The 24516-nt window shown below is 48.2% G+C and overlaps 1 protein-coding gene across 13 annotated transcripts in view; it reads left to right on the top strand.

Annotated features, from left to right (window-relative positions):
* The first annotated feature begins 11673 nt into the window (after positions 1 to 11673).
* LOC121167581 (heterochromatin protein 1-binding protein 3) overlaps positions 11674 to 24516 on the top strand; it is a 36030-nt gene continuing 23187 nt past the window's right edge. For 2 of the 13 annotated variants that reach the window (XM_040997074.1, XM_040997073.1), the window contains exons 1-3: positions 15742 to 17925; positions 18374 to 18473; positions 22380 to 22539. In XM_040997074.1, coding sequence (XP_040853008.1) covers positions 17830 to 17925; positions 18374 to 18473; positions 22380 to 22539 — 356 coding nt within the window. In that variant the 5' untranslated portion in view covers positions 15742 to 17829. Of the gene's footprint in view, positions 11794 to 11997; positions 12383 to 15737; positions 17926 to 18373; positions 18474 to 22332; positions 22540 to 24516 lie in introns of those variants that run through there. The other 11 variants (XM_040997076.1, XM_040997071.1, XM_040997070.1 and 8 more) reach the window with 10 other exon arrangements.

Here is a 24516-nt window from a genome sequence, read left to right as displayed (position 1 = left end):
CTGCCCGCTGCTGTGCCTGCAGCCACAGGACTCAGGCCAATCGGGAAACTCATTCCAGGCCTCCCACCAGGGCAGCAGGGACCAAATTACTGGAGTCAGCAACACTGCCTCTCTGGGCCATGTCTGCAGGAGCCTGTGACTTCCCATACAGGACCCAGTGATCCTGTCTGCCCGCACATCCTGCTTATGACAGATTGGGGGAGGCTGTCACCCCCATCTGTCCTGGGATTCATTGAGGGGACCAAGGTGCCCTGCCCTTGTCTTCCCTCCAAGAACTAATACTACTTTTCAAACTGTATGCTGCCCCACCCAGCAAGGAAATGAATTGTTTTTGGCTGCAAAACTCTCAGAGGCTCTTAAAACTATCATATACTTAGCAACATGCACTGTGTCACATGCAGCTCTGGCCTCGTTCCCAATGTCGGCGATGGCACCAGTTTGAGTAGAGACCCAGCTGTGCCCAAGGAGATTCCTTGCAGGTTAGATGCTCATGTTTTCTTACTCAGTATTAAAGACCAGCAGGGGCCCCAGTGTGGTAGCCTGGCACAGTAGCTTGGCAGCTAAAGTCCTCAATTTGCATGCAGTGGGATATGGGCCCTGGTTCTAATCCTGGCAGGCCCGCTTCCCATCCAGCTCCCTGCTTGTGACCTGGGAAGGCAGTTGAGGACGGCCCAAAGCCTAGGGAACCTGCATCCATGTGGGAGGCCTAGAAGATGCTCCAGGTTCCTGGCTTCGGATCAGCACAGCTCCAGCCATTGCAGCTGCTTGGAGAGTAAGTTAACGGATGGAAGATCTTCCTGTCTATCTCCTCTTCTCTGTATATCTGACTTTCCAGTGAAAACAAATAAATAAATGAAAGACCAGCAGGATTTAAAGATGCAGAAATTATTAAATGGGACCATGATCATGAAAAATCTGTTTGGTCAAAATGTCTTCTCTATTGGGAAGAAGAAGGCATCATTGGTTAAAAAAAAAAAAGACCTGGTTTAAAACTGACCCTGTAACTTTGGGGGTTGATATGTGTGACTTTCAAGCGCTCTGCTACTGGGTGAGTGAAATGTTTCCTGCCTTGTTTTAAGGGTTTTCAGAATATACAGTGAGGGACTGGGGTGTGGTGTAGCAGCCTAAGCCTCAGCCTGTGAGGCTGATGTCATACAAGGCTGGATCATGTCCTGGCTGCTCCACTTCCAATCCAGCTCCTTATCAATCGCCAGAGGAAAACAGCTGTTAATGGTCCAAGTTCTTGGGCCCCTGCTACCCATAAGGGAAACTTGAAAGAATCTTCTGGATCCTGGCTCCGGCAAGGCCCAGCTCTGGCTATTGTGGCCAACTTGGGGAGTGAAACAGCAGATGGAAGATCTGTCTATCTCCTCCTTTTTTAAATAAATAAAAACTTTTTAAAATAAATCTTGTTTTTACTGGAAATGCAGATTTACAGAGAGGAGAGACACACAGAGAGAGAGAGAGATCTTCCAACTGCTGGTTCACTCCCCAAATGGCCACAACAGCTGGAACTAAGCTGATCCGAAGCCTGGAGCCTGGAGCCAGGAGCTTCTTCTGTACCTCCCACGTAAGTACAGGGTCCCAAGGACTTGGACCATCATTTCCTGCTTTCCTAGGTCACAAGCAGAGACTTGAATCAGAAGTGGCACAGCCAGGACATGGGCCACAGGGTGGAGGATTAGTCTGTTAGGTCCTGGAGCCAACCCCTAAATAACAAAGAGAGAAGGAAGAAAGAAATGAATGAATGAATTAAAAGAAAGAAAAAAAGATAGGCAATGGTTAAGACTTCAGATATCTGTATTCCAGGAATCCAGCTTCCTGCCAATGCTGGATTATCACGAATTTTAGAATCTTCCTTGGAGCAGCAACAAATGAAGGCTCAAGGGGCCATGTCACCCATGCAGGAGTCCCAGACTGAATGCTGAGCTCTTGGCTGTGCGCCCTGCAGCCACAGCTGTGACACCTGGGGAGGAAGATGGCCTTTCAAATAACATGAAAATAAATAAATAAAAGAAGACCCTGAGCCACTGTCTCATTTCATCAAATTTTACTTTGTTTTATAAAATAATAAGATCTTTTTTTGATTGTCTCTTTTTAAATAAATGGATTAAATTTTGTAATCTTGTCTTGTTTCTAGTCGTACTTTCAGGCTTGTATTTTCCTTTAGCCACTAAATTTTGTGAAGGAAAAAAAAAAATCCTTCCCTTTTAGACGTTCTTGAACTTCCCCAAAGCTACACAGACAAGACGTGAGGAGGAGCAGCTCAGTTTGCTGGGACTTCCCAGGTTTGACACCTCAAATTTCTGCTTCCCACTCGCCCCCAGTCTCGCTGGAGTGGATAGATCGGGACCATGGTCCCTCAGGATCTCCCTGCACTGACCCTGTATCACCTCTAGCCACCGCCTCACGCCTGACTGTGGGCACCACCCTGCAAAGAACATCCCAGGAGCGCCAGGCAGGACTGGGAGCAGACCAGCGCTGAGGACACGCTGAGGTGTTCTGCAATCAGCACAAGTAGGCAAGGCCTGTTTCTTTCTTTCTTTCTTTCTTTCTTTCTTTTTTACAATCTTTACATAGTTAATTAGGATAAAAAGGTACAAGGGCTATAGGAAAGTGGGTAAGACTATTATTTCCATATTGTTTCCTTCATGTATCTGAGGTAAAGGGGGATATTGAGGGAGAAGCCCCACCCAGTTTCCCACCCACCCCAGGTCCCGGATGTGGGGCATGCTCTGAGATTCTTGCTCAAGTGGTTTTGATAGTTCACCAGTTATGAACCGTTGCCTGTGCAGAACCAGTCTGGACTGCAACACCCATTGGTTCCAGTGGAAGGCGGGGCTGAAAACAGAACCAACCCAGCAATTGCAACTACCAGCTGACTGGGGTGATGGACTGTGCTGGGCCCTGTACTTGCTGGTGCATACAAGAATCTGGCCTGGGAACACCTCAGACAAAGTTTCTTTGGCGATCTCCCCAATTGAAATGCCAGACTCAGAACCCTAACCATGAAAGGACAGAAGATGGAACAAGTTAATCAACCACCTCAGCTATATGTTGGCAGTGAAATACTGGGCTAATGGAGACTCTATCATGGATTATGTCAATCAGTGGATTATGTGAGGGCAAGTACAGGGCCCAGCATAGTCCATCGCCCCAATCAGCTGGTGGTTGCAATTGCAGGGTTGGTTCTGTTCTCAGCCCCGACTTCCACTGGAACCAATGGTTGCTGCAATCCAGCCAGGTTCTGCGCAGCACATACTCGGCACTCACATAAACCAGTGGGGGCTGCAACCCAGTCAGAGCGACCCACAATAACCCCCACCAGGCCCACCCCTGTCCTGGTTTGCCAGTATGTGTAGCAGACTAGTCCAGTCTGCCCCACATCCCATTTGGCTCTCGTACATGTCAATGGGTATTGAAGCTTAGTTCCATCTAACCAGCTCAACTATCCAGCCCTCACGGATGTTGTTGAGTGCCTCTCTGTCTAGCTACCCCAGCCCCTGTCCTAGTTTTCATGCCCTCCCGTGGTAGTGGTAACCCAAGAGAAAGGAGCCCACTATTTCCCTCCCAGGCCTTTCTCACTCCCGGATTATGCACTCTCCAGGTGGTTCTGTGGTTTGACTTGACAGAATTAGCCCCCAGTGCCAGCTTCTGCCAGCTGATGCTGCAGCTAAGCCCAAACAACCCTCACCCACTCTAATTTTGTTTGCACCAGTAGGAATAATCAGCCCAGCCTGGCTTTTCCCTGATCTAGTCCACATGAGACACACAGGTGTTGTAGCCCTGCTTAGTCTGGTCTGCCCCCATCCCAACCCATGCTCCCCTGCGGGAGTAGCTGTCCAGCAAGAGAACCCTGCCTTATTCCTCCTGCCGGCTCTGCACCCTCCCTTCATTGTTCTTACACGTGCTAGTTGGGCACTGCAGTCACATCCGGTACAGGCAACCTCACCCTGGCATTCCATATTGTGGACTGGTTTTTTTGCGACCGAACCTGGCTCGACCCACACTCTGTTCTGGTGTTCGGATTTGCCAGTGGATGACGTGAACTGATTCAGCCTGGTCTGCCCCTGACCCATGCCAAATGTATGCCAGTGGGAAACTTTCCATGGCCTGTTCTGGGCTGTTTCCTATCATGCTTCTTGCGCTTACCTGCCGGGTCTGTGTCCTGCCAGAGGAATTGCCCAGACTCCTCCATCAGAACCCCTCCCATTGCCAGATTTTGTTCTTACCAGGGGGTCCATGAGCCAGCGCTACTCCGTCCACCTCCTGTCCTAGTAGGAATAGTGGCTTTTCCTGACTGGCCTTCAACCCAAGCTGGTTCTTCCTTTTGGATGGTTCAGCCCAGCCACGGCTCTTCCATACCCACATACGGCTCACACATGGCTCAGTCCATCCCACATCTACCCTGGTCCTCCAGGACACCAGGGGGTGTTGGGGTCCGGCCTGGCTTGGTGCATCCAGTCCCAGTCCACACTTGTACCAAGGGAGACTACAACTGGTAAGGCCTATTTCTTAAGGAATCTAACCCTGAAGGTCTCTTCAATGTGTCTAAAATACCATCGGCTTGACCAGAAAGGAAAGACACAAATCTCGAACCCGGATGTGGAAATGGGCAAGTCCTTTGGTTTTTCCCTGGAGGTGGCAAGGGCTGTTCCCTGAGTTCGCCATCCTGTTCCTCAGGGAGACACCTGTCCTAACAGTCCCCCAAGTGTTTGCCCCCTGGAGGGCAGAACTGCATCTCTAGCCAATGGATTAGAGAACTTAAGCTAAAGAACCATAGCTGAACACTCCTGTCCTTTCCTCTTGGTAAGAGCTGAGAACGGAGATATTGACCCATCAAATGCAGCAGCCCAGCTGACACTCACAGCAGAGGCTCTCAAATAGCAAGCAGCAAAACTAACTTGGTGGATTGCCAACAGTAATAAAAGAAACCAAAAATCCAAGAATAGTCTAAGGTAAATGTGATTTGGTAAAATTTATTTGCTTCTTATGTACTGTTTCCTGATTCATTATCCAAAATGGTTGAGACCAGATGTGTTTCATGGATAAGACCTTTTCAGAGGTGAAGAAACAGTTTTTGGGGTCGGCCCAGTGTGTAAGGCTGCCATGTATGGTGCTGGCTCCCATATGGGCACTGGTTCCAGTGCCAGCTGCCCTACTTCCCATCCAACTCCCTGCTGCTGCACCCACATGGGAGACCTAAAAACAAGTTCTGGCTCCTGGCTTCGGCCTGGCCTAGCCCTGGCTGATACTGCCACGTGGGGAGTGAATCAGCAGTTAAAGGACTGTGTTCTCTCTCTCTCTCTCTCTCTCTCTCTCTCTCCTCTCTCTGTGTTGTGTGTCTGTGTAACTCTGCCTCTAAAATAAATGAAAATATATATTTTTTAAATTTATTTTATCTTTGTATTAGAAAGGCAGATTTTACAGAGAGAAGGAGAAATAGATCTTCCAACGGCTGGTTCACTCCCCAAGTAGCCACAACAGCCAGAGCTGAGCTGATCTGAAGCCAGGAGCTTCTTCTGGATCTCCAATGCGGCTGCAGGGTCTCCACTGCTTTCCTAGGCCGCAAGCTGGGAGCTAGATAGGAAGTAGGGCAACCAGGTCATGAACCAGCATCCATATGGGATCCCGGCACATGCAATGTGAGGACTTAAGGCAATAGGTTACTGCACCAGGCCCTAAAAGTAAATTTTAAACACCCAGTTTCACAGTTAGATGAATGCTGTGCTTCTTAAAGTTAGCACGGTGATCCCCAGTGAGAGGAGGGTCCAGGGGTGTAGCTTCTAGCAGCAGCTCTGCACATCACAGAAGAAAACCACCCCAGGGCAGGTGGTTACAGGAAACCTTGCTCCCGCCTTAGAGTGGCTCCGGGAACTGCCGGGGATTTACCCACCACACTGAGCCTTCTCTTGCCATCCCTTTTCAAGTTCCAATTGGATTAAGAACAATCTTTAGGCTTAAAGCCAAAAGAGGCAGCCCCTTCCAGGACTCCCATGCAGGTGAAGGGTCCCATGCTTTGGATCATCTTCTAGTGCTTTCCCTGACCATAGGCTAAGTGTTGAATCAAAAAATAGAGCAGCTAGCACATGAACCAATGCCCACATGGGATGTCGGCACCACAGGGCAGAGGATTATCCTGTTTGCACTGGCCCCACAAATAAACCCTTTTTTAAAAGAAAATGTCCTTACGGGCCTGGCATGGTAGTCCTCGCCTTTCTTGAGCCAGGATCCCACATGGGCACTGGTTTATGTCTTGACTGTGCCACTTCCCATCCAGCTCCCTCCTTGCTGCCTGGGAAAGCAGTCAAGGATGTCCCAAAGCCTTAGGACCCTGCACCCGTGTAGGAGACCTAGAAGAAGCTCCTGGTTCCTGGCTTCAGATTGGCTCAGCTCTGGCAATTGTGGCCACTTGGGGAGTGAATCATTGGACAGAAAATCTTCTGTATATTCCTCTCTGTATATCCCACTTTCCAATAAAAATAAATAAATCCTTAAAAAAAAATCCTTCAAACCTCTCCTTGCTGACACTAGGTAGTGTGACACACAACAAGTGAAAAAGGCACACGTGTAAGACTACTAGGAGGTAAATGGCACACAAAGGCTGCCACGTGCTGGAGAAGGACGGGCGTGCCACCTGAGGGTGTTCATAGAAGCTGTGCTGCCCGACGGCCGAGTGGAGGTCACGTGGGAGCTTGTTCTGGTCTGTCCCAAGCCGGACCACACCTGGACCCCCAGCATGTCTCCATTTCTTACTCCTTTTTGCCCCTCCTTGGATCATACCTTCCCCAGCTGAGAAAAATATTTAAAAAAACGAAATTAAATGATAAATTAATGTCATTGTAAGAAATACCTGAGGTCCACACAAAGCTTTTTATATCACGAGTGTTTTTCATGCACTTTCCACAGAGCCCACACACACACATGTTCAGGGCTCAGCCTTTTCCTGGCCCGTAACACTCCCAAGAATCTGCAAGTGCTTCGCCTTTCTCCAGCCTTCCACCGAACACTGCAAAGCCATCTACTTTGCTTCACAAGGTCAAGACCTTTGAGACTAATGGAGTTAAGTATGACATGGCTTTAGCATAGAGGAATGGCAAAAAGAGGAAAAAATCCAAACCGAACCAGAAGATGAAGCAGCCTGTCCAGCCTGTTGCCTGGTGAGTACGGAGCTTCATAGCCTGGGACACAGAAGGTATTTGTTGAAAAGTGGAGATAATTGTGACACTGTGAGGACCCATTGATGTTTTTTTTTCTAGCTCATGATTCCGAGGCTGCCTAGGGAGGAACTTTCTGGGAATGGGTGGTGCTGGGAGGGCTGTGACATCATCATAGGCTGCCCCATGTTTCTTTCTGCTTACACTTCCTCTCCTGGTCACACACCAAGGATTTGTGTTCCTCTAATCCCTGACTCTCAATTGCCAATGAATTAAAACAACGGAAGCCCAAGAGCCACTTTTTGTTGTTGTTGTCGTTTAGGATTTATTTATTTTTACTGGAAAGGCAGATCACACCCCAAATGGCCACAATGGCCAGAGCTGAGCCGAACCAAAGCCAGGAACTTCTTCTGGGTCTCCTTCGTGGGTGCAGGGACCTAAGACTTTGGGCCATCCTCTACTGTTTTCCCAGGCCATAAACAGAGAGCTGGATGGGAAGTGAAGCAGCCGGGACATGAACTGGTACTCATCTGGAATACTAATGCTTTTAAGGCAAGAATCTAACCACTGAGCCATTGCGCTAGAACCCTCAAGGGTCACTTCAAAAAGTGCTACAGAAAGCATGTTATTTAACTTCATGATGTTGTAAATTTCCATTTTTCTTCCTGTTGTTGATTTTGTATTGTGGCTTTTCATTTAAGGGGATGTATAGTAACTGTTTATTGGAGACTATCATATCTAGATGTGAGGATATTCTGCCATCTCTACTTTCAGATCAAAGATGGACTCCCAATGAAACTGTTAAATTTATCTTGACAATAAGATGCTGGACTCTCTGCATGGTCCATGCCCACAATGATGGAATTATGACTGTTTATGAACTATACTATTGTAATAATATAGAGGAAACCAATATGGTGGGGGAGGGTTTGGGGAGGAGTTAAGGGAAACTCCAGGGCCTATGGAACTGTGTCATAAAACAAACAAACAAACAAAACATGTGCTACAGAAGAGAACAAAGATTATCCCACAAGGGAAGTCCTATGCTTGGAAGCCCACTGTTGAGGGATTAGAACCAGCACCCAGATGGGATCCCGGCACGTTCAAGGCAAGGACTTTAGTAGCTAGGCCACTGCACCAGGCCCAGAGCTCCTTTTTTTTTTTTTTAAAGGTTTATTTATTTGAGGGCCCAGTGTAATGGCCTTGCAGCTAAAGTCCTCGCCTTGAATGTGCCAGGATCCCATACGGGTACCAGCTCTAGTTCCAGCAGCCCAGCTACCCATCCAGCTCCCTGCCTGTGACCTGGGAAAGCAGTCGAGGATGGCCCAATGCTTTGGGACCCTGCACCCGTGTGGGAGACCTGGAGGAAGTTCCTGGCTCCTGGCTTCGGATCGGCGGAGCACCGGCCATTGTGGCCACTTGGAATGTGAATCATTGGACGGAAGATCTTCCTCTCTGTCTCTCCTCCTCTCTGTATATCTGCCTTTCCAATAAAAATAAAATATCTTTTAAAAAAATAAGATTTTTAAAATTTGAAAAACACAGAGAAAAAAGACAGAGAAGACAATCTTCTATTTGCTCGTTTTTTTCCCAAATGGCCATAATACCTGGAGGTGGGCCAGGCAAAAACTGAGAACCTGGAACTCCAGGCACTTCTTCCACAACAGGTGGCAAGCTCTTGGGCTGTTTTTTGCTGCTTTCTCAGGCATATTAGCAGAAAGCTGGATGGGAAGTAGAGCAGCCAGGACTCCAGCCAGTGGTCAGAAGGTGTGTTGTTACTGCAAGCAGCAAATGAACATGCTGTGACAACGACACAGCCCATAGCTTCAGTCTATGGCAGCCTTGGTGCATGGCTGTGTAGGTGTATTCACATTTTAGCATGCTGTTTCAGAGGGTTTTTTCTTCTTGGGTATATATATGATGAGTAGCAATATGATTTTTAAAGTGTTTTAGCGTTTTTATTAATATAATGAGAACAGAGTTCATGTATAAAATCTTTTTTTTTTTTTTAAATTATCTTCATTTTATTTGAAAGCAGAAAGACAGGTGGAAAGAGCTCTCCCATCGACTGGTTTACTTCGCCAATGCCCACATCAGCCAGGGCTCCAGACCAAAACCAGCAGCCTAGAGTTCAACCTGGATCTCCCCCACAGGTGGCAGGGGCCTGAGAAGCTGGGCCAGCCTCTGCTGCACCCAGGCTGTGAGCAGGAAGCTAGGGCAGAAGCAATGAGCTGCCAGAGTTTGAATCAGGTCCAACACAGGATGTGGGCATGCCAGGTGGCCTTGACCACAGGGTCACAAACCTCCCTGAGTTTTTTTGTTTTGTTTTTGTTTTTTCATTGGAAAGGCAGAATCACAGAGAGGAGAGTTCATCTTTGTGTTGGCTTACCCTTAAAGTGGCTGTAACGGCCAGGGCTGAGTCAATGTGAACCTAGGAACCAGAATCTCCCGTGTGTGCAGGGCCTCTTGGGCCGTCTGCTGCTGCTTTCCCAAGCGCATTAGCAGGGAGCTGGATCAGAAGTGGAACCGCTGGGGCTCGAACTAGCGCTCTTAGACAATTCAGGCTTTGTAGGCTGCAATTTTACTGGTTACGAAACCACTAACCCCCAGTCTTGGGTTTTGTTTTTAAGCAAAAAAATCTAATTAAAGAGCGAAGCCTACCCTCCAAGTTTGTTCTTATGCATCCCAGCTTGTGTGATGTGGGGCTAACGACATTTTAGAGTAAAAGGAGAAAGGCATGATGTGTGAAACCTGGTAACATGTCAAACTGGAATATTCTTTTTTTTATTTTAAAGATTTATTTTTATTATTTTTTTCATTGGAAAGGCAGATATACAGAGAGGAGAGACAGAGAGGAAGATCTTCCGTCCGATGATTCACTCCCCAAGTGAGCGCAACGGGCCGATACTATGCCGATCCGAAGCCAGGAGCCTCTTCCGGGTCTCCCACGCGGGCGCAGGTTCCCAAAGCTTTGGGCCATCCTCGACTGCTTTCCCAGGCCACAAGCAGGGAGCTGGAAGGGAAGTGGGGCTGCCAGGATTAGAACCGGCACCCATATGGGATCCCCGGCGTGCAAGGCGAGGACCTTTGGAATATTCTTTAAAGGGGGAGGCTGAGACCAGAGGCAGTAAGGACGAAGTAAGATGGGTGTAGGGTTACACCACTGCCTGGGCTGCCGCATCCCACCCTGGAACGCTGGTGCCCAGTCCTGGCTCATCTGCTTCTGACCCAGCCTCCTGCCAATGTGTGTGTGTGTGGAGTGTGTGTGTGTGGAGGGGAGCAGGTGAAGGCTCAAGAACTTGAGTCCCTGCCACCTTCTAAGAGACCCAGGTGAGGCTGTTGCAGAATGTGTGAGCACATGGGGGGGCTTCTCTTTGTCACGTGGCCTTTCAGAGCATACATTTTAAAAATTATTTCTATATTTTTACTGTCAGGGTAGACTTTATGGAGAGACAAGGAGAGATGTAAAGGTCTTCCATCCCCAAATGCCCCGAACGGCAGGAGCTGAGTGGATCCAAAGCTGGGAGCCAGGAGCCTCCTCCAGTTCTCCCATATGGGTGCAGGGCCCCAAGGGTTAGGCCGTTTTCCACTGCTTTCCCAGGCCACAAGCAGGGAGCTGGGTTGGAACTGGAGCAACTGGGACACTAACCAACTTCCATATGGGATCCTAACCCTTAAAAAGGGAGGATTAGCCAATTCAGCCATTACACCGGGTCGTCAGGTCTCCTTTTTTAAAACGCTAGATAGTCTCTATCTGTGACCTTAAACAAAGTAAAAAATGGTACAACGTGATCAGACAACTCCTTAGGAAATTTCGTTGGCGGAAAGCTGGTTGGAGGAACCGGTGAGAAGTTCAGGCCGATGGAAAAGCCAGGGCACTAGGATGGTGCGTGCATGCACAGCTCGCCAGTCTTCAGAAAGGCTGGCGCCGCCCACGGGCATCATTTCCCTGCAGTCTTCACCTGCCACCACTACATGCCTCGCAGACAGGCAATACTGCCAAAAACCTGCGGCTTCCCACCGCATCTTCTCAGACTGTCCAGCCACAATCTACTCTGACAATTCCAAGGAAATCCGCTCTCTTCTGGCTCCAGTTTCCTATCTGGGAATCCAGAAGGCTGTTTTGGGCAGTCAGAGAAGGAATGGCCAGTACTCAGTCCCGAATTCCTGCTCCGCTGTACACTGTCCGGCGCCCTAACCGGAACAGAAACGAGGCCCTGACCTGGATGCTTTTGACCGTCCTGACCCTCCCCGGGCTTGGCGAGCCGGAGCGCGACACGCCATCCTCGGAAAGCAGTCACACGGCCCAGGAACAACTGGAGGACAGAGAAAGTGACAGGCAGAGAACGGCTGGCGAGTCCTCGGCGACGTCCGCCCCAGCTCGCCCCGCCTCAGCCGGCGCGCGCGCCCGTCCCCCGAGCGCGGTCCCGTGGCCCGTGCGCGCGCTCCCTGGGCGCGGGGGGGCGGGGCCGGGAGCGCGCGCGCGCGGGGCCGCGTGCAGGGGGGCGGGGCGGCGGAGCTCGGCAGCCGGGCCTGCAGGACAGCGGAGCGGCGGCGACGAACGGCGGCGGAGGTGGAGGAGGCGGCGGCGGGAGGCCGTGCGGGACGCGGGCGCCGAGCCGGGGGCAGCGCAGAGGTAACGCAGCACGGGAAGCGGCGGGCGGGCGGCCAGGGGCCTCGGGGCGCGCCGGGTGCCCGCGAAGGCCGGTGGCGGAGGCCCGCTCGCTCCGGGGGCGCTGCCTAGCCCCGAGGGGAGGGGGCGGGGCGCCCGCGGCCTGGGAGGAGGCGCCTTTTGTCAGCCTCCCGGAGCCGCCCCGCCCCCTCCCCGTGCGCCCGAGCCCCCTGCCCGGCTCGTCGACGCCTCCCCCGGGGCCCTCCGGCGCGCGCGCGCCCGCCCTTGTTTTGTTTGGAGTTGCGGGGTTGGGGGGGGGTTGGGGGGGAGCTCTTCCCGGGCCGTGCGCGCCACCCCCTTTATCACCTCCCCCTCCCGGGGCGCAGCGCGCCTGCGTGGACGCACTGCCCTGCGCGCTGATTGGCCGCGCGCTGGCGCCTGCGCCGCGGGCTCTCCGTGGCCGGGCGTCCGCCTCGCTCGCCCTCCCCTCGCCCTCACGCCCTCAGCGGTTTTTGGGTTCGAAAGATGCCGGCGGCGGTGAGTGGCTGCGGCGGGCCCGCCCCCCACCCCCGGCTTCTCCGCCCCCGCCGCCGCCATTACGGAGCTCCCAGTGGTGAGTGCGTGCAGCGGCCCCCGGGCCTCTGGCGTCCCCGCTCTGCGCAGCCCTGTCGCCTCGGTCCCCTCGCGCGTCCCCCTGCCCGCTGCCCCGCTCGCCGCCTCGCTGCTTCTGTTTGGCTGCGCTCCTGTCCGCCGGCTTCCTCTCCGCCGCGCCGTCCTCTCGTGGCTTGGCTGTCGCTGCTTTGCTGCCGTGCCGGGGCGGGTGACAGGCGGTGTGAGGAGGGGTCGCGGCAGTCCCGGGGTCGGGGGGCTCGTGGGCTCGGCCGGAGCCGGGGAGGCGGGACAGCCGCCACTTGGGTAGGGGACCTGGCTTTTCGTAAAGCGCCTGGTGCTCCTTGGCGTGACGTTTCGGAGGTGTCTGGGCTTGGGACGCTGAGAGCTGCGTAGGAGTGGGAAGGTTCCTAAATGCAGATGAAAGTTAGGCTGCTGAGCGCGAGAGGAGGGGCCGCCCGTGGCGCTGGGAAGGGTTCCCTGCGGAACCTGTGTGGCCTGGTGTGCTACCCAATGTCGTGCTGGTTGAAGATACTAATAAACCGAAATACACGAGTTCCTTAATACAAAGGGACTATAGCTCTCAAGTTTTTTGGACTTTTTCACGTGAACACGCCTTTGTCGCCTGCATTAAGATGGCTTAAGCGTTTCCTTTGCCAAAAAACAGATCTTTGTGTTGTTAATGTAAAGTTTAGGGGAAGAAAAAAAGTGAAACCAACCGAGGAGGGCCGAGCACGCAAACCACAAGCACGCCTGACGACTTGTTCTTGACATGTAGAACAATCTGGGTGACAAACAGACGCGGCTTTGGTTTACGGTGTTCAGCAGAGTGTGTGTTGACGGCCGGTTCTGTGCCTGCTACCCTCTCGGACACCAAGCGCTGGCAGGGAAGCTGTGCGGGTCGGGCGGGGCTGCGCTTGGAGCTGTCCGCTCTGCCCTGCAGGAGCGTGTTGCCCAGAAAAGGGCTAGAGGAGGATGCCCTCGAAGATTTATTTGTTTTTATTGAAAAGTCAGTTATAGAGAGGAGGAGAGACAGAGAGGAAGATTTTCCATCCGATGATTCACTCCCCAAATGACCACAACGGCCAGAGCTGGGCCGGTCCGAAGCCAGGAGCTTCCTACGGGTCTCCCAAGCAGGTGCAGGAGCCCAAGGCTTTGGGCTGTCTTCGACTGCTTTTCCAGGCCACAAACACGTAGCTGCATGGGAAGCGGGGCTGCCAGGGCACAAACCAATGCCCATATGGGATCCTAGTGTGTGCAAGGCGAGACTTCAGCCACCAGGCTTCCGTGCCGGGCCCTCTTTTTTCTTTTTAAGATGATTTTTTAGTTGAAAAGGCACATCTACAGAAAGATGTAATGTCCACTGGGTCACTCCCCAAGTGGCCACAGCAGCCAGGAGCTGAGCCAATCCAAAGACAGGAGGCAGGAGCTGCTTGTGAGTCTCCCTTGCTGAGGCAGGGTTCCAGGTCCCAAGGCTTTGGGCTGTCCTCTGCTGCTCTCCCATGCCACAAACAGGGAGCTGGATGGGAAATGGAGCAGCTGGCCCCTGAACTGGCAGTCATGTGGGATCCCTGTGGATGCAACATGAAGATTTAGCCACTAAGCCACCATGCAGACCTGCAAACATTTCATAGCACCAGTAGTGCTTTGTTAGCATTCTCCAAAGTTTGTGGGAAAATAGAATTAATAGTTTATTTTGGTGCAAAATGGTTGAAAATCATGTGTAGTTTTTTCTCCATAATTCATATTTTCCATGAATTATGAAAAATTGCATCAGAATAGTCATGCTTTAAATTCTGTTTTGTGTGAACTTTTTGCAGTACTCTCATGTTGCATACCGTTTTTCAGAGTGCTGTCAGATGTTACTGTTGGTTCAACTTCGCAGCGACTTCTTAGACCATGGTGTGTCTCACACTGTTCAGGTGCAAGTGGGGGGTCTCAAGTCCTCATGTCTTCGCATGTCACTGGGAGAGACACAGCAGTCCAACGGGCGGCTATGGAAGTTTAGGAGGTGTGAAGTATTAAGCATGGGTAGGAAATGTGCATGTGTGTGTGTGTGTGTGTGTGTGTGTGTGTGTTATTAAGCATGGGTAGGAAATGTGTGTGTGTGTGTGTGTGTGTGTGTGTGTGTGTTGCCAAGGACCATTTTGGGTACTTAGAAAATCATCCAAGGGTCATGCACAACTATCAACCGGAAAGTTAGCTTGCTCTAGACTCACTGAACCTCTAGTTCCACTTGAGGTTGTCTTGGCAGAAGCTGACCAAGTATATTAGCAAGCTTTTTACTGTCTGCAGGTGGAGATTCCCACCAGCTTGGTAACCTTACTAGCTAAAGTCCTTGCCTTGCATCCGCCGGGATCCCACATGGGCACCAGTTTGTATCCTGGCTGCTCCACTGCTTATTGAGCTCCCTGCTTGTGGCCTTGGATGGGAGTCAAGGATGGCCCAAAGCCTTGGACCCTGCACCTGCGTGGGAGACTTGAAGCTCCTGGCTCTTGACTTCCAATTGATTCAGCTTTGGCCATGTGGCCCCTTGGGGAGTGAATTGGTGGATAGAAGATCTTTTACAAAAACAAACCAAAAAAAAGAAAATGAGTGGCTGAGTGAGGGGTGATGGTGGGCAGAACCCTGAGTGAGGCTGCAGTTTCCGAGAAGGCCAAGTGTGAACAGCCTGTGCAGGAGGCTGTTCTGAAAGCTGTGTGTGCCGGCAGCCAAGGGGGTAGAGGAGGGCTGGTTTTGATTTGGGGGGAGGTAGCAGGAGGATGTTGGGTTTGTTTTGGTTTTTTCTTTTTTGAATGCACGCAGGGAAATGGGCAAACCAAATTAGTCCAGCCTGGACATGCTTTTTTTTTTTTATCTGGTTTAGCTTAAATTTAAGCTATCATTTTTGTCCTTAAATTAAGAATGATGTCATCATGGACCATGAACCTGTTCCTTGTTACTTTCAGTCAGTTTTGACAGTTTGATATTGAGTAACTTTCTGTGCTTCTCCCTTCAAAAACCATTTGTTTGAATTTTGAATAATTAATTGTGTGGAAATGTTTTGACATTTTTCAGCACCTTTCAGATTTTAAAACTTTTTAAAAATGTGTTGATTTGAAAATGTGACTGAGAGGTAGGAGAGACAGAGCTCTTGCATCTGTTAGTTCAGCCTCCAGATAACCACAACAGCTAGGGAAGGCCAAGGGCACCGGGCCACAACAGCTAGGGCTGGCCAGGGGCACCGGGAGCCAGGAACTCTGTTCTGATCTCCCACAAGGAAGCTGGATTGAATACGAAGTGGTCAGGATTTGAACCAGCATCCCAGGTTAAGGTGAACCTGCCGTGCTATGAAGCCCACTCCTCAGGAATAATGTTTTTCATCCCAAAGCTGCCTGTGACTGAGGTTTTGTTGACTTCGCTGGTAGTGTTTTCAGCAGTGTTACTGTCAATAATGACTAATTTATCCAATGAGTTCAGTACCAGTTTAGTAAGGATGTGACTTACTGTATTGTATGTAGTGTTTGTAAAAAATAGATTTGCTTAGGATTTGGGTGCTTGTGTTTTATTTTACTATCAAGGGCTAACTGTGTAAGAGTCCTGGTTGGGTTAATAAGCAGGGTTATGATTTGACATTATCTCAGGATGGATTTTTACTTTTCACAAACCTAAGTAAGTGTGAGTTCATCTTGGCTTTCTTTTCACAGATTAGTAAGCAACTATTTTCATTTCTGTATTTTGCAATTGTTTTAAAGATGTTTTCATTTATTTGAAAGGGAAAATTAGAGAGACAAGGTAACTTCCATCTACTGATAAACTTGCCAAATGGTTGCAGGTTCTGGGCTGAGACACCAGAAGCCTGGGACTCCGTCTGGGTCTTGCACGTGGACGGCAGGGCCGAGGACTTGCGGTGTGTTCTGCTGCTTTCTCAGGCGCCTGAGCAGAGAGCTAGATTGTAAGTGGAGCACTGAGACTGGTAGGTGCTCGTGGTAATGCCAGAGTCCCAGGCTGCGGCCCAACCTGCTGGACTACAGCACTGGCCCTTAAGCTTTTCAGTTTCTTGAAATGAGTTGCCACATGAAATCTTTTACTTTTCTTTAAACAGTTAATTTTAAATGTTTGTGATTATTCACTATTGATAGTTTGTTGCACTGTATGATCTTGAACTCTTCAGCGGCCTTCTTTTTAGCTGGCAGGAATTGTTTCTGGTGTCCATAAGATTTTCCCTGGAAATATAACAGCATTCTCCATGATTTTTTTTTTGAAACTATTCTAGTTGGTCATCATTTGGAACTTTTTTTTTTTTAAGATTGATTGATTTTTATTGGAAAGGCAGATTTACAGAGGAGATGCAGAGAGAAAGATCTTCCATTGGGTAGTTCTTTCCCCAAGTAGCCTTGACGGCTGCCACTGAGCTGATCTGAAGCCAGGAGCCAGGAGTTTCTTCTGGGTTTCCCATTCAGGTGCAGGATCCCCAAAGCTTTGGGCCATCCTCTGCTGCTTTCCTAGGGAGCTGAATGGAAAGTGGAGCAGCTGGGGCACGAATTGGTGCTGGGCCCATTTGGGACTATTAACCTGACAAGTTGGGAGGTCTTAAATTCTCGGAATTTGAGCTTAAAGGAATTGAATAGTATGCCATTCTCAAAACTCTTTTTTAATTAGCACAGATATCTAAACACTTAAATGATCATTTTATGAGACTTTTGTTATAAAATAGCAGATTTTTTTGGGTGGGGGAGTATTTAATGATCGGGTCAATTTGAGCAACTCCATGGCTTTTACCTTCAAATAGTTATCTTATGTACTGTTTTACTTGTATTAAAAAGCTGATAGTCTTAGAAGCATAATTCTAGGCGATAGTGCAGGTTTATTCCTTTAGGTCTGTGGATGCTCTTAGAATTTCATGTTCCCTGGCAGTATTTTTATCCATGTGTTTTCCCTTAATAGAGAAAGAAATGTCATAGATTTAAGCTTATACTTAATTTTCTTGACCCCTTTGAGAACAGTGACAGCAGAAGACTTCTCAGTCAGTTGATCTTTGACTAGACATTTGACTAACTCCTCCTCCTTTGTCACTGCTGTGGCTTCCTACGTGCTGAGGTCGGAGGGTGTGGGCTCAGGTTCCTCGGGTGCACTCTGTCCCTCTTGCTTCAGTCCCCGTGGCAGGTGCAGCAGCTGCTGTGGCTTACGCATTTGTCTTAGTCGCTGCTTTATGTAGACTATTTTGATAGCGGTGTTATCTTTCAGATTAACAACTAAGTCATCTGTTGCTTACCTATAAGTTTTATAGTTTTTCCCCCTTTGGATATATATTACATTTAGACATTTTAGTGTAGTTTTGTTCCTGTTAATCTTCACACCAGGTCTTTTCTGTGCTTTAGGTTGACTCTCCAAGGATTTAGGAAAAATCCTTGTGGTTAACAGCAGAGGTTTCAGAGTGTAACCTGTACTCGGGCCTAGAAATTATTTTAAATGGCGACTGATACGTCTCAAGGTGAACTCGTCCATCCTAAGGCACTCCCACTTATAGTAGGAGCTCAGCTGATCCACGCGGACAAGTTAGGTGAGGTAGGGGCTGACACATTCTTGAAGCTCACTCTTGGATCAATCCCTCACTTCAGGCCTTGCTGGGTCTTTCTTGGTACATGTTCCTTCCCCTGCTTTGGGGCATCTAGGCTGTGAATCTGAAAAACTCTGTTACAGTAGTTTAAAAGTTCTTTTCTTCTTTCCTTTCCCCCAATTTCTGAAAAAGCCTCCAGCCTTCTAAATTTATTCCAGTCAAGTATAATTATTTGTTTCCACTTGGAATTTTATTTGAAAATTATTTTTGGAATTACTTTCTAAATATCATAATTAATTTGGTGGCGGGAGGGGGAGGATTTGTTAAAAGTAATTAGCCTCAGATCCTGGAGTTAACTTGAAGAATTCTCCTTCAACTTCTGGCACGCAGTTAGGCCCCTTGAGAAAAAAATTTTTGGATGCACTTTTGAATATTACCATGTCTTTTCTTATTTAGAAGGTGGAAGATAGCACCATGCCAATTCGTCGAGCTGTGAATTCTACACGAGAAACTCCTCCCAAAAGCAAGCTTGCTGAAGGGGAGGAAGAAAAGCCAGGTAATGTAAAGCTGTGTCGCAACTTAAGACCAAAGTTTCTATTCCAGTTTGGAGTGTCCTGTGAAGCCTTTTGAAGCTTTTTTAGTATTCAGTGATTACATGTATGTGTTTGTTTGAGAAGGAGTAAAGGACCCACACAGACGGGGCTCCCATGTACTGACTCATTCCCTAAATGTCTCCAATAGCTGTGGCAGAGCCAAACCGAATCTGAGAGCCAGGAACTCAGTCCAGGTTTGGTAGCATGGGGCAAGGCCCCAGCGACCTGTGCATCATGGCTGATCGCAGAGTGCTGGAAATGGAGCTGGGTTCCCAAATGCAGTCACTCTGATATGGGGTGCATATCAGATCTGCTAGGCTAAGTTCACCCTAACCTCCCCTCAACTTAATTGTCCTTTTTTCACGTCTATGTGCTTTAGGGGGAATATTTAAACAAAGGAGTAGTAAATATTGTTATATCATTACCAATTCATGCAAAGTAGGGTCTCATGTTGTCTCAGAAATCTTTGCTTTTTGAGTTAAAAGCTGAAAAGCAGTTGGGAAGGTGAGGAAGAGTGGAGGCCTAGCATTCTGTGCATGCTTCAGGCTGGGGGTGAAGCTGTGTGGAGGAATGAGAGACGGGCCCTCGGGAGGCGCTGCGGAAGCTTAGCCAGCAGTCGTCAGCCTTAGGAAGGGCTGAGAATGGAACATGAGGAGAGGGAAGCAGAGGAGTGAGCAGCACCGGACCAGACACGAACCAAGCAGACGGAGGCTGCCTGGTGCAAGGTGTGAGCGCGCAGAAATGGAGACCGTCAGCCTGGAGTACTGCTGCTCCCTATGGCACCTCTGACCATCTGTCTACTCTCTTTACAACCTTTTTCTTCCTTGTCTTTACTGCCTTTTTTTTTTCCTCATTTGCTTTTTTTCTCTCAGGTTTGCAGGGTTACATATACAGTGCTCTACCTGTCACAGCTTTTAGGACAAAACGTTTGCCAGCCAGCATAGATTAGGAGTATAAAGTGCATGCACCTTGTTGCTTTATCCCTGGTGCTGCAGGGCAGGTAGGCTGAGGCAGGAGGCAGAGCCTCAGTCTAGGTCACCTGCTGTCTCCAAGCAATGGAGCTTGGGTACAGGACCAGAGAAGAGACTAACCGAGGCACTCCATCTGGGATGCATGAACCTGCGAAATATCTTAATGCTCACCCCAGGCTATTTTATTCATTCATTCATTCATTATTTTATTTTATTCATTATTTTGAAGGGCGGAATTATAGGCAGACAGGTAAGGAGAGAGGAGGAGGTAACTTCTGTCTGCTGGTTCACTCCCAAAGTGGTCTCAGTGACTTGGGCTGGGCCAGGCTGAAACTCAATGTCTAGAACTCATCTAGGTCTCCAGTGTGGGTGGCTTGGGTCCGAGAACTTGGGCCATCTTCCACTTCCTCCCCTGCATTAACAGAGCTGGGTGAGAAATGGGAAAGTATGAGATGCCAGTGTTGCATGCCACGGCTTAACCCACTTTGCCACAGTGCCATCCCTAGCAGTTATGGATGAGAAGAAAATGTTAGAGTGAAACCTAGAAAATTATTCTTGGCTTTTCATCTTTTTTTTTTTTTTTTTTTTTTAATTGGGACCGGCACTATGGCTCCATTTACTAATTTTCCACCTGTAAGTGCTGGCATCGAATATGGACATCATGATGTCCTGGCTCCTCTACTTCCCATCCAGCTTCCTCCTTGTGGCCTGGGAAAGCAGGACAGAATGGCCCAGAGCCTTGGGAGCCAGTACTCATGGAGACCCAGAAGAAGCTTCTGGCTCCTGGTTTTGGATCATCTCAGCTCAGTCTGCTGTGGCCATTTGAGAAGTAAACTAGTGGATGAAAGATTTTTCTGTCTTTCCTTTTCTCTGTAAACTTACCTTTCCAATAAAAAAAAATAAAGAATAGGCACTTCTTAAAATTATTTAAAAACAAGTAAGAGTGACTTATTTAAAGGTAGAAATACAGCGAGAATGCTCATCCTGTGGTTCACTCGCAAATACCCACAACATCCGAGTGATACGAGAAGCATTCCAGGCTCATGGCAAGAGCCCACCCACGTGGGGAGATGTCACCACTAACTCAGAAAGCTGACCTCAGGAGCTGGAGTCGGGGAGCATACACACTGTGGTGGGAGACCCGGGTATCCTGACCTGTGTCTTCACTGGTAGGCCAAATCCCCAGCTCATCGTATAAATAAGGGGCCTGGTGCAGTAGCTCAGCTGGCTGATCCTCCACCTCTTAAGTGTCAGGATCCCGTGTGGGCACTGATTCGTGTTCCAGCTGCTCCACTTCCCATCCAGCTTTGAAATCAACCGTCCAAAACTTTGGAACCCTGCACACGTGTACGAGACCCAGAGAAAGTTCCTGGCTCCTGGCTTCAGTCCATTCAACTTTGGCTGTTACATCCACTGGGGAGTGAACCAGTAGATGGAAGATCTTGTGAATCTGCCTTTCAAATAAACATAAATCTCCAAAAAAGGCAACATATAAACACATGGTTAAACTCTTACACTTACAGAAGTTAGATCAAATTTTTAAGCTGAGGGACAATAAAAAATACATCATTAAAAAGAAATCTTTTTATGGAAAACCTTTATGCATTTGTTTTCTGTATCCCCTGTTAACATCATTATGAAGTTATAGCATTAATATTTCATTATCTGAAGTGTGTGGGAAACAATTCTGTAAGCTGCAGAGGATGAGAATCAGTATTTATATATAATTTTTACAACTTTGTGATGTAAGGATACTGAAACTTGAAGATGGCAAAGAATTTGCTTGAAAATCATCACTCTAAAAATGAAATCAGGGGCAGGAGTTATAGTAAAGTAGGATAAGCCGCCACTTGGGGCGCCTACATTGCCATATTGGAGTGCCAGGGTAAGTCGTGGCTATTCTAGTCCAGTTCCCTGTTGTTGGACTTGGGCTGCAGTGAAGGGTGCCTCAAGTGATGGAATCCCTACCTGCGCTGTGAGACCCAGTTGGAATTCCTAAATCCTGGCTTCAATTTGGCATAGTCCTGTTGGCAGGTATCTGAAGGACGAACCAGCAGGTGGAGAATCTCTCTCATTGTCACTCTTTCAAGTAAAATAAACTTCTCTTTTAAAATAATGGGAAGAAAAGGTTTCACTGACTCTAAACCTTGATGTTGCCTGAATTAGTTACAGGAGTTTGGACAAGGTTAGTCTGTACATGTCTCACTGAAGAACATAATACCGGACAGGATTTGCAGTAACAATTAACTATTCTGAAAATTACGGCTTAGAATTTTAATTTGTTGAGAAACTGTAATTTCCTTTAAAAATCATATTTATTTATTTTGGTAATAACAAAGAAGCAACTTTATTTGTATTCGTTTAACTTAGGGTCATAAATAAGTCGTCATTGTTGTGCAGTAGTTAGCTCGTGCAGTGCGCGGGGACCTCTGGAGGCCTACACTCCTCTTTGACCAGTTGTTGCCACGGGGGTCCTTTCTGTCGATGTCATTGAATAACCGAGGCATAGCTGCTTCAAGAGACATGTGAAGGATACACAGAACACTTAACATCCCATCGTTCTGCCTTATATTTCTGCTCTTGATTCAATTTTCTGCCTTTAAAATATATGTGGATTTATTACTTTTTAAAAAAAATTTGTCTTGAATTTTAAAAAGGTTCGTTTGTTAGCCATGAGTATGGCTATAGAAGGGAGTAACTAAGATTTAGGGTAAACTTGTGCTTTCCTGGTTGATCTGCTTTTCTCATTCAATGGTCACATGAATAAACAATAAACAGCTTGAATGAACAGTATCTGTAAAGGATGAATGAAACTGCACTCATAGTTATTTCTCTTCACTTACTGGCTCAGGCGCTAACCTAGCTGCTTGATGCAATTCTGCTCACCTGATCTTTTAGAACCAGATATAAGTTCAGAGGAATCTATCTCTACTGTAGAAGAACAAGAAAATGAAACTCCACCTGCTACATCTAGTGAGACAGAGCAGCCAAAGGGAGAGCCTGAGAAGGAAGACAAGGACAAGGAAGAGAACAAGTCTGCTGAGGAAACCAAAAAGGAGTAAGGAATTACGCCTTATTGCTGATTGTAACTGATCTTATTTAAAAGGAAGTGCTATCACATTGGTTCATGCTGGTATTTGCTATTTGGGTTAAGTTTTCAATTTGTCATTTGAAGAAGGTTTATTATATTGTTGTGTGGTCCTGTTAGAATTTGCAGAACAATGACTTGAGTAATCCAGTTCTTGCCTTTTGGCTTTAGAATATGTGCTTATGCTTAGAATTCACCACGGGAGTGCCTGATGTTTTAGGCATTGACAAAATGTAGGAATGAAGTAGCTGTAAAAATCCAGGATGGGAGACACAAATCATTTTTTTGCTGCCTCTGTGACACAGCGAGTTTTTGTGTTGCCTTTGTTAGAGTGCAGTAGTCTGTATCCAGCCATTGATGATGTATAATGTAAGGAGTCAATTGGAGGTGGCTTTGGAACTCTAAAAGCAAAGTTTGCCATTGATTTGTGTCTATCAGGTAGTAACTGTTCTTTTAATTTTATGTTTTTATGGGATAACAGTATTTATGGTATTGTTCCATCATTATTATAACAGATGTTTGTTTTTAAATAAAGGACCAGCAGTAATAGCTGCCTTTTAGATGCAGTTTGCAGGGACTTATTTATTGCTGTTTAATAGATTTGTGAAGTTTTTAGTGGCTCTGGCCAGCAAAGCTGCTGTTTACTGGTCTACTGCCCCAGCTGGGGCAGGGCTGGGCTGGGTTGAGTCCTCAGTCCAGATCTTCCAGATGGGTAGCAGGAACCAAAACACTGAAGGTATTGCCACTGCCTCAATACCAGAATGCTGGGGCTGAGATCCTGCCTTGGAATCAGACCTAGGCACTTGATGTGGGACATGGGCATTCTGACTTGTGTCTGAACTGCTAGTCTAAATAGTCGCTCCTGCCCTATATTTTTAAATGTTCTACCTAGCTAGCCAGTAAGGGTCGAAGCACAAACCTAGTTTTCTGACTTGGAGAAAACATTTTTTCCACCATACAAGATCACATCTGCTGTAGTTGTTACTAGTGTACATCCTTTTTTAAAAAAAAAAAAAAGATTTATTTCTTTATTGCAAAGTCAGATATACAGAGAGGAGGAGAGACAGAGAGGAAGATCTTCCATCTGATGATTCACTCCCCAAGTGAGCGCAACGGCCGATGCTATGCCGATCCGAAGCCAGGAGCCAGGAGCTCTTCGGGATCTCCCACACGGGTGCAGGGTCCCAAAGTTTTGGGCCGTCCTCGACTGCTTTCCCAGGCCACAAGCAGGGAGCTGGATGGGAAGTGGAGCTGTCGGGATTAGAACCGGTGCCCTTATGGGATCCTGGCGCATTCAAGGCGAGGACTTTAGCCGCTAGGCCATGCCGCCAGGCCCACTAGTGTGCATCTTAAAGGTCTCCGTTGTCTGCATCCTGGGAGATAGCAGGTGATGGCTCGAGGGCTCAGGAGCCTGTCACCGTGTGGGATGCCCTGACTTCACCCTGGCCAAGTGGAGCAGTGAGTGGGTCAATCTCTGGCTCTCTCTCTTGCTGTGCCTTTCAAGTAAATGAAAATAAATAAAGGGTTTTATTTTAAAAATAAGGGTCACAGGTAGGTGTTGTGGTGCAGTGGGTTGAGCTGAAGCTTGAATTTCTGCATTGCTTGCAGAGTGCCAGTTCTCTGCTTCCTATGCACCTGCCAGCTGATGTGCCTGGGAAGCAGTGGGTGATGGCTCACGCACTCGTATCCCTGCCATTCCTGCCATTCGTGCGGGAGATGTGGGTGGAGCTGCTGGCTCCTGGCTTTGGTTTGGCCCAGCCCCAGCTGCTGCAACCAGTTAGGGAGTGAAACGGTGAGTGGAGGCTCCCTCTCTCCCCTTACTCATTCTACCTTTCACGGGAATACATCTTTTAAAGTATGTTAATGAAAATCTCATTTCTTGGGCCCAGCGGCGTGGTGTAGTGGCTAAAATACTCACCTTGAACACCCCGGGATCCCATATGGGCG

The sequence above is a fragment of the Ochotona curzoniae genome, unplaced genomic scaffold (assembly GCF_017591425.1).
Source record: "Ochotona curzoniae isolate NIBS_2020 unplaced genomic scaffold, NIBS_Ocur_1.0 patch392, whole genome shotgun sequence".
Lineage (NCBI taxonomy): Eukaryota > Metazoa > Chordata > Mammalia > Lagomorpha > Ochotonidae > Ochotona > Ochotona curzoniae.
Note: the sequence above shows the minus strand (reverse complement) of the source record. Positions and strands in the feature narration are given on the sequence as shown.